This window comes from Gadus chalcogrammus, chromosome 11, assembly GCF_026213295.1.
Source record: "Gadus chalcogrammus isolate NIFS_2021 chromosome 11, NIFS_Gcha_1.0, whole genome shotgun sequence".
In the NCBI taxonomy this organism is placed as follows: domain Eukaryota; kingdom Metazoa; phylum Chordata; class Actinopteri; order Gadiformes; family Gadidae; genus Gadus; species Gadus chalcogrammus.
Window position 1 is genome coordinate 27,639,783 of NC_079422.1, and position 10,592 is coordinate 27,650,374.

The window sequence follows — 10,592 nt, forward strand, 5'->3', positions numbered from 1 at the left end:
CCTATCCTCTCCTCTCCCCTCTCTACTCTCCTCCCCCCTCTCCCCTCCCTCCTCCCCCCCTCTATCCTCTCCTCCCCCCTCTCTCCTCTCCTCTCCCCTCTCTCCTCTCTCCTCTCTCTCCCCTCTTTCCTAACGAGGAGTCGCTCTAACGAGGAGCCACTCTGAGAGCCGTCGGGTGCACAACACCCAAGTAGAGTGTGTGACTCTACTTGTGTGCATCCGTGTGTGTGTCTATGTGTACGCGTGTCGTAGTGTACGTGTCTGTGTGTTTGTGTGTGTCTGTGTGTGCATGTGTGTGTGTTGGTCTCTTCATTAATGGGATGATTCTGAAGCTTGTTGTAGGTTAGAGATGGGAGACTAGTTTATAACCGTTAGTTAACCTAATCCTCACCACCCAGTTTACCACTGCCTGGTTCCAAAAGTCCCTTAAGCCTTTTTGTATGAAACAATATCTTTGTGTCTCATGATCTCAGTTGAACAGGAGTTTGTTCCTTTTCCTGATTCGTCCAAAACCAATCAACATAACATCAGTACGTACTCATAAACCAAACCGTCCAACATTAACTATAAACTAATAAACCATAAACTAATATAACATTAACTATACACCAATATACAATGAACTAGTCCGACATGACATTAACTGTATATATTGTAATGTTATGTTATGTTATATTACTATAGTTACCACATACAAATAGAACATTAACCCCACTCACCTGGACCAGTGGTTAACCCATAGTTTGAAGAACAGACACGGTTAACTAAACAAGAAACTATTGTGAGAAAATCGACCGAATCAAAACAGTTTGACAGCATCCTGTTGCTGCTGAAACTTGACCTTGAAATCTGAATGCCCCGAGTAAAAACAATCTAGTTCAGCTGCTAACACACATACACGTGTGTGTGTGTGTGTGTGTGTGTGTGTGTGTGTGTGTGTGTGTGTGTGTGTGTGTGTGTGTGTGTGTGGGGCCCCTGTGGCCCCCCAGTGTTACCGTTGAAGGAGTCTTTTACCTCCGTCACTCAGTCTAAAGGTTATTCACTCTGTTCAGTATTATATATATATATATATATATATATATATATATATATATATTCACTACTATAGATAGGAACTATTACTGTTGGCACTTTGTATGGTTATTAACAATATTAGGATACTAAGAAATATTAGTTCATATACGTGTTCATACTAAGGAAGGCTTACCTAGCTACTACGACATTTATTTCATGGGTTTAGTTAGAGAAGGCTTAGAGACTGTAAACTGTTCATTTGTAGACGTGTTTTATGAAGATACAAAAGAAGGCCAATAGATTCTACACTTTTCACTCATATATGTTTATAGTTACTACAGAACAGTAGGGCCTACATGTAGATATTACAAACTTTTAAAATCAACTATGCGTTTTGGAATTATACAAAAGTATTACTACCGATGAGTATAAATATAGTATACTCATATTTCTATATCTTTTACATTGTTGAGCGCAGTAAAATAAACCATTTACCCTGAAGCTCTGGCGCCCCCTATTGGTCTAACGGGGACGTGTCTATTGCGGACAACACGCAGTTACACTCTGGTGCCCTCTATTGGTCTAACGGGGACGTGTCTCTCTAGCGGACAACACGGTGTGATACACTCTGGCGCCCCCTAATGATCTAACGGGGACGTGTATCTAGCGGACAAAACTACATCTCGGGTTCACATATTAGATTACAAATATTGTTAACACAACGCCTGTATAAAGAAAGCATTGATCTTTGTCGTATTATGCTGCATGTTTTGACAAAAAAAACATGTCTCATTTTGTATTCTTCTTTTGTTAGCCTTTTCCAACTTTGAACAGCTGCTGTTAAACTTAACTGATAGATAAAAAATGGCTTTTCTTTTTTTGCTTAGAGACACATTCTTTCAACTGTTGAAACACTTTCACTTCACATTGAATGCATTCAAGTGTTAACTTCCGTCATCAGTAAGGCTGTGAACCAAACCAAACTTAAAGAAACATTAAGGCAACAATAGGATTAGGCACTTTCAATCGTACTTTATTTTTTTCTTATAGTATAAGAAAGAAAAACATTCTCTCTCACCCTCTCACTCTCTCTCGCTTCAGAGAAAACAAAAACGAAAGATGTCAGGTACGATGAGATCTCAGCTTGGTGCCAGAGGTGGCGGCCTCTAGTGGCCACAGCTGAGATCGTCACCTCGACATCCAAGCCAACCGAGACAATTAGGAAAAAAAAATATTTAATGCAAAATAAGGAATGTAACAAGAAACGAAACATGTCTTCCTTCTCACCTGATCAGCACCATACTTAAAGGGAGTAGACGAATATCCACCAATCAACCCACTCCGATATCCCGGTGTGACATCACCTGGTCCTAAAGAGCTCTCTGATTGGCTGATCGGCGTGGCTGCCTGGGGAGGGGCTGTAGTGTGGCCATGTTGGGACAAACTGAACACAACGGTCGTATGCTTCAGATCAGGGCTGGATCGCACCGCAGAAAGTCTTGTCGGCCAATCAGCATCCACGGTGAGTTTCTGTTCTGAAGATTAGTTTGTTTGTTGTCCAGACGACCGGCGAGCCGGGAGTAGATAGGAGAGAGGGGAGAGGAGAGAGGGGAGAGGAGAGAGGAGAGAGGGGAGAGGGGAGGGGAGAGGGGAGGGGAGAGGGGAGGGGAGAGGGGAGGGGAGAGGGGAGAGGGGAGGGGACGGGGAGAGAGGAGAGAGGGGAGGGGAGAGGGGAGGGGAGGGGAGAGGGTAGAGAGGAGAGGAGAGAGGAGAGGAGAGGAGGAGAGGAGAGAGGGGAGAGGAGAGAGGAGAGAGGGGAGAGGAGAGAGGAGAGAGGAGAGAGGGGAGAGGAGAGAGGAGAGAGGAGAGAGGAGAGAGGAGAGAGGAGAGAGGAGAGGAGACGTCTGGACCAACAAGAGGACTCTTATATACAAGCAGGAAGAAAAGAAGACGAGGGGAAGTAGACGGGATGGATCTAGACTAGATCCAGGTCTAGTCTAGATCTAGACTAGACCTGGATCTAGACTAGATCCAGGTCTAGTCTAGATCTAGACCTGGATCTAGTGTAGATAGGGACTAGGCCTCCCAGGACGTCCCTCCAGTCTGTTAAGTCACTGCGGTGCAGCCAGTCGGATGTCCCCGGCAGGGTCACTTGGTGAAGGCAGCCACCACGGCCCACAGCAGCTCGTTGGCCTGGGGCTTCAGACTCTCGCCCTCGGGCTCCAGGTCCAGCAGGCTGCGGACCCGCTTCATGGCCAGGTCGTACTGCTCGTCCAGCAGCGGGGCGAAGGCGTTCTCCAGCACGTCCGACGAGTGCGCCAGGAAGATGAGCGCCAGCAGCCGGCGGTCCATGCGCTGCGGGTCGTTGACCCAGCGCTCCAGCACCGCCTCCTGCACCTTCTTGATGAGGCGCTGCTTGATGGTGTTGTTGGTGAGCGGGTGGGTGGTCATGTCGAACAGCAGGAAGTTCTGCTTCTCCGTGGTCAGGACCCCCTTCTCCACCAGGTTCTTGGCCAGCCGCTCGCGCACGTTCCTCAGCTGGTAGTGCAGCTTCAGAGGGTTCCACGTCTCCCCTGGAGAGGGGAGCACCACAACACAGCCTCTAAACACATCATGAAGACCACCCCAACACAGCCTCTAAACACATCATGAAGACCACCCCAACACAGCCTCTAAACACATCATGAAGACCACCCCAACACAGCCTCTGAACACATCATGAAGACCACCCCAACACAGCCTCTAAACACATCATGAAGACCACCCCAACACAGCCTCTAAACACATCATGAAGACCACCCCAACACAGCCTCTAAACACATCATGAAGACCACCCCAACACAGCCTCTAAACACATCATGAAGACCACCCCAACACAGCCTCTAAACACATCATGAAGACCACCCCAACACAGCCTCTAAACACATCATGAAGACCACCCCAACACAGCCTCTAAACACATCATGAAGACCACCCTAACACAGCCTTTAAACACATCATGAAGACCACCCCAACACAGCCTCTAAACACATCATGAAGACCACCCCAACACAGCCTCTAAACACATCATGAAGACCACCCCAACACAGCCTCTAAACACATCATGAAGACCACCCACACACAGCCTCTAAACACATCATGAAGACCACCCCAACACAGCCTCTAAACACATCATGAAGACCACCCCAACACAGCCTCTAAACACATCATGAAGACCACCCCAACACAGCCTCTAAACACATCATGAAGACCACCCCAACACAGCCTCTAAACACATCATGAACACCACCCCAACACAGCCTCTAAACACATCATGAAGACCACCCCAACACAGCCTCTCAACACATCATGAAGACCACCCCAACACAGCCTCTAAACACATCATGAAGACCACCCCAACACAGCCTCTAAACACATCATGAAGACCACCCCAACACAGCCTCTGAAAACATCATGAAGACCACCCCAACACAGCCTCTAAACACATCATGAAGACCACCCCAACACAGCCTCTAAACACATCATGAAGACGACCCCAACACAGCCTCTAAACACATCATGAACACCACCCCAACACAGCCTCTAAACACATCATGAAGACCACCCCAACACAGCCTCTAAACACATCATGAAGACCACCCCAACACAGCCTCTAAACACATCATGAAGACCACCCCAACACAGCCTCTAAACACATCATGAACACCACCCCAACACAGCCTCTAAACACATCATGAAGACCACCCCAACACAGCCTCTAAACACATCATGAAGACCACCCCAACACAGCCTCTGAACACATCATGAAGACCACCCCAACACAGCCTCTAAACACATCATGAAGACCACCACAACACAGCCTCTAAACACATCATGAAGACCACCCCAACACAGCCTCTAAACACATCATGAAGACCACCCCAACACAGCCTCTAAACACATCATGAAGACCACCCCAACCAGCCTCTAAACACACCATGAAGACCAACCCAACACAGCCTCTAAACACATCATGAAGACCACCACAACACAGCCTCTAAACACATCATGAAGACCACCCCAACACCTTCTACCTTACAGCGTTAGCCTCTAAACCCTACCTTAGTGTTCCTGTACCTTAGCGTTCCTGTACCTTACAGCGTTAGCCTCTAAACCCTACCTTAGTGTTCCTGTACCTTACAGTGATAGCCTCTAAACCCTACCTTAGTGTTCCTGTACCTTAGCGTTCCTGTACCTTAGCGTTCCTGTACCTTACAGCGTTAGCCTCTAAAGCCTACCTTAGTGTTCCTGTACCTTAGCGTTCCTGTACCTTAGCGTTCCTGTACCTTACAGCGTTAGCCTCTAAACCCTACCTTAGTGTTCCTGTACCTTAGTGTTCCTGTACCTCAGTGTTCCTGTACCTTAGCGTTCCTGTACCTTACAGCGTTAGCCTCTAAACCCTACCTTAGCGTTCCTGTACCTTAGCGTTCCCGTACCTTACAGCGTTAGCCTCTAAACCCTACCTTAGTGTTCCTGTACCTTAGCGTTCCTGTACCTTAGCGTTAGCCTCTAAACCCAACCTTAGCGTTCCTGTACCTTACAGCGTTAGCCTCTAAACCCTACCTTAGTGTTCCTGTACCTTACAGCGTTAGCCTCTAAACCCGACCTTAGCGTTCCTGTACCTTAGCGATAGCCTCTAAACCCTGGACTAGCGGGCCAGGCGCTAGAAGAGCTACCCACCGCTGAGCAGCTCGATCCAGCTCTGCACCGTCTCTGGCGGCTGCGTCTCCTTCACATGCTTCAGAGCCTCGTCCAGCAGGACGTCTCCGGTCGGGGCGTCGGACTTACAGATCACCTGCAGAACCCCCAGAGAACAGGGTTACAGATCCAGACCTGGAGGGGTGGACCGGACCCAGAGGACCCAAAGGACCAGACCCCGAGGACCAGGACCAGACCCTGAGGACCAGGACCAGACCCCGAGGACCAGGACCAGAACCTGAGGACCAGGACCAGAGGACCAGGACCAGGCCCTGAGGACCAGTACCAGACCCCGAGGACCAGGACCAGACCCCGAGGACCAGGACCAGACCCCGAGGACCAGGACCAGAGGACCAGGACCAGGCCCTGAGGACCAGGACCAGACCCCGAGGACCAGGACCAGACCCCGAGGACCAGGACCAGAACCTGAGCACCAGGACCAGGCCCTGAGGACCAGGACCAGACCCAGAGGACCAGGACCAGACCCCGATGACCAGGACCAGAACCTGAGGACCAGGACCAGAGGACCAGGACCAGGCCCTGAGGACCAGGACCAGGATCAGAGGACCAGACCCCGAGGACCAGGACCAGACCCTGAGGACCAGACCCTGAGGACCAGGACCAGACCCTGAGGACCAGGATCAGAGGACCAGGACCAGGACCAGGCCCTGAGGACCAGACCCTGAGGACCAGGACCAGACCCTGAGGACCAGGACCAGAGGACCAGGACCAGAGGACCAGGACCAGGCCCTGAGGACCAGGACCAGACCCCGAGGACCAGACCCCGAGGACCAGGACCAGACCCCGAGGACCAGACCCCGAGGACCAGGACCAGACCCTGAGGACCAGGACCAGACCCTGAGGACCAGGACCAGACCCTGAGGACCAGGACCAGACCCTGAGGACCAGACCCTGAGGACCAGACCCAGAGGACCAGACCTAGCGGAGTGGACCAGAGCCAGTAGAGCCTCACCTTCCTGGCCAGCAGACTCTTGCGTCGCATGCCGCAGGCGTCCAGCTGCAGTCGCCCACGCAGCGCTAGCTCGATGAGCATGCAGCCGCGCAGCCCGGACGAGATGCAGTCGTTCCAGAAGGAGGTGTAGCCCTGCAGCACAGACACGTCATTAAACCAGATGCCCCCGGTGGCCCGTCGTCTGTCCCCCGCTGGGCATCAGCGGGTCCAGCATGAGGCTACGGGGCACGCCAGGAGAGACGATGGATGACGAGCTTCATAAGCTTGCTAATCGTAGCGGTGGTTTCGTAGGCTCGGCCTGCGGGCCAAACGGAAGTGAAGCCCCAAGGGGTCCCTGGGGGCATCCATTCTTGTTGTTATGAAGTCTAGTCTCACGAACGATCAGTTTTTCCGGTTTTATGTCATAGACATAGACACGAACGTTTCCTGAACACTCTGATTTCGGAAGAAAGTTTTATTCATACTTTTTTCTTGTATATGTTACTTATATTAATTATTAATGCGTTAGTGTCCGTTTATAATCGATCCAAACTTCTACAAAGTTTACAAGTTGTGAACTACATCTCCAAGTTTGTAGTTCTGGTGGCGCTGAGCCGAGTCAAACAGCAACACACCTTCGTTGTCTTCATAAACACCGCCTCACTCCCCCAAAACACCGCCTCACTCCCCCAAAACACCGCCTCACTCCCCCAAAACACCACCTCACTCCCCCAAAACACCACCTCACTCCCCCAAAACACCGCCTCACTCCCCCAAAACACCGCCTCACTCCCCCAAAACACCACCTCACTCCCCCAAAACACCACCTCACTCCCCCAAAACACCACCTCACTCCCCCAAAACACCACCTCACTCCCTCAAAACACCGCCTCACTCCCCCAAAACACCGCCTCACTCCCCCAAAACACCACCTCACTCCCCCAAAACACCACCTCACTCCCCCAAAACACCACCTCACTCCCTCAAAACACCACCTCACTCCCCCAAAACACCGCCTCACTCCCCAAAACACCACCTCACTCCCCCAAAACACCACCTCACTCCCTCAAAACAACACCTCACTCCCCCAAAACACCGCCTCACTCCCCCAAAACACCGCCTCACTCCCCCAAAACACCACCTCACTCTCTCCAAACACCACCTCACTCCCCCAAAACACCACCTCACTCCCGCAAAACACCGCCTCACTCCCCCAAAACACCACCTCACTCTCTCCAAACACCACCTCACCAAACACCACCTCACTAAACACCACCTCACTCCCCCAAAACACCACCTCACTCTCTCCCAACACCACCTCACTCTCTCCAAACACCACCTCACTCTCTCCCAACACCACCTCACTCTCTCCCAACACCACCTCACTCTCTCCCAACACCACCTCACTAAACACCACCTCACTCTTTCCAACACCACCTCACTCTCTCCCAACACCACCTCACTAAACACCACCTCACTCTTTCCCAACACCACCTCACTCTCTCCCAACACCACCTCACTCTCTCCCAACACCACCTCACTCTCTCCCAACACCACCTCACTAAACACCACCTCACTCTCTCCCAACACCACCTCACTCTCTCCCAACACCACCTCACTCTCTCCCAACACCACCTCACTCTCTCCCAACACCACCTCACTAAACACCACCTCACTCTTTCCAACACCACCTCACTCTCTCCCAACACCACCTCACTAAACACCACCTCACTCTCTCCCAACACCACCTCACTCTCTCCCAACACCACCTCACTAAACACCACCTCACTCTCTCCCAACACCACCTCACTCTCTCCCAACACCACCTCACTCTCTCCCAACAGAACACGCCCGGCTCAATGAAAGACTGATTCACACGCTGAGGAGGCGTCAGGCTGTTTGTACTGGCTCTGAATACTCCCCCCTCGCCTCTGTAGGCGCACATAAAGTACTGGGCTTCTTCTCCATACAGAGACCATGTAGTGGTCTCTACATGGCAGGACTCATGGATTCATGGACATACTGTAGAGCCAAAATCTCAGACTAAGTCAGAATTACTGTTAGGTTGACCAGGCGATCGAAGAAATAAAGATCAACACAGGAAACAGCTGCACTACTTTCAATCTGGGGCTGGATTATGAAGTCCCAGCCGGTCCAGTTGCATCTCATATCAACACAGAGAGGAGGTAAACAAGGAGAGAGGAGATGAAAAGGGAGGAGGTGTTAGAGAAAGGTATCAGAGAGGAAGTGTCTTAGTGGGGTATCTAAATGCCGATGCGATCTCTAGTACATTATGTACAGCTTTTTCGAACTAGCTTGCATTTTGAATGAAATTAAGGAAACAAGAGATTTCCCGCTCAGAAAGAGAACCTGGAAACATATTTCCAGGTTTTTGGACCAGTTATACAGGAGCTGTTTGAGATGGTTTCAGAATAGGTTTCTGAAACACCACCAGCTAAAATGAACTGAACTTACCTTAATTATATTTGGGTGGTTGTGAAATAACTCAAATCATCAACAAACCAAAAAAAAAAAAAAAAATCTGTCTGTTTATCACTTAGGATCAAATCGTTTTCGTCCACATTTTCCTGTCAAGTCTGCAGTATACTGTTACTATATATACACTACCGATACATCCATACACCTGTGTATAATACACACACACGTGTAATATATATATATATATATATATATATATATATATATATATATATATATATATATATACACACACACACACACACACACACATATATATATATATATATATATATATATATATATATATATATATATATAAAAAGAAGATGATAAACTTACTGGATACTTACTAGAGATTGGCAGAGGAATGATGTAAATAACCAATTTTAAGGTTTATATTGATCAAAGGGTTTATAATGCATTATTGTTGGCCTGTGACACGATGGAGAGACGAGTTATTAACCTGGAAAACAACAACCTGTACATCGAGGGGAGTTTTCGCTAATAAAATGCTGTTGAGGGAAATTAAAACAGCCGGTTCACCTCCCGGTCCTTCAGGCCGAGCAGCAGCACCTCCTCCATCAGGGTCAGCCGCGTCTCTTTGGAGTCTCCCTGCTCGTCGTCCTCGGGCTCCTCTCCGCGGCGCGGCTCGGGCTCCTCCCCGGCGGAGGGCTTGTCCTTGTCGGCCGCTGCGCTACGCGACGCCTCGGTTCGGCGCTGCACCAGGCCCGAGCTCCTCTGACTCAGGGAAGTCATGTCTTATAAAAAACACACCAGCAAGCTCGCCACAAAACGACTACAAGTCAAACCTCTCGGACCCGTGTGCCCGAGACTAAGCACTCGACCGACCCCGCTGATACATATAGCAGCCCGGTCAGCCGTTCTTCTGTCCGCTAACAGCCCGGGTTAGTGTGTGTTTACCACCGAGGATCCAATATGGCGCCCGCCGCTGACGGAGCGGTGGATGTGGCACCGAGGTGGGCCAGCCTCCTGTAGGCCTACAGTCTCACCGAGGTGGGCCAGCCTCAGGTCTACAGACAGACCGAGGTGGCCCAGCCTCCTGTCGGCCTACATCATCCCAGCAGGTATATCCTAGGTAGGCATCTCACCTAGTAACAATGGTGTGCCGTTATAGTAACATTGTAGTTTTCTATACATTAGTTTCTAGTACTTTTAAAGCGTCTCCAAATAATTTAGAGACGAAAAAAAGCATTTGTGATTTAATTTATTATTTAGCTACTCAATAACTATCACCTTAACCTACTCAACTAACCATCAGTCATTAACCTACTCCTTAACTAACCATCAGTCCAATACTAACAATCAGTCCTTTATTCCTTAACCATCAGTCCTTAACCTACTCCTCAACTAACCATCAAAACTAACCAGTCATTATCATGGCTAATGG

The 10,592-nt window shown here is 49.7% G+C and overlaps 1 protein-coding gene and 1 long non-coding RNA gene across 2 annotated transcripts; both read right to left on the bottom strand.

Annotated features, from left to right (window-relative positions):
• Positions 1-3,050: 3,050 nt before the first annotated feature.
• golph3a (golgi phosphoprotein 3a) lies at positions 3,051-10,128 on the bottom strand. The gene is made up of 4 exons (XM_056602193.1): positions 9,728-10,128; positions 6,725-6,856; positions 5,734-5,848; positions 3,051-3,587 (listed from the first exon to the last, which is right to left on the bottom strand). Exons 1-4 carry the CDS (start codon positions 9,938-9,940, stop codon positions 3,163-3,165), a joined length of 885 nt encoding a protein of 294 aa, XP_056458168.1. The 5' UTR covers positions 9,941-10,128; the 3' UTR covers positions 3,051-3,162.
• On the bottom strand, positions 5,374-5,723 carry LOC130391871 (uncharacterized). Its single transcript, XR_008896950.1, has 2 exons — positions 5,574-5,723; positions 5,374-5,532 (listed from the first exon to the last, which is right to left on the bottom strand). It is a non-coding gene; the product is annotated as an uncharacterized LOC130391871 (long non-coding RNA).
• Positions 10,129-10,592: the final 464 nt, after the last annotated feature.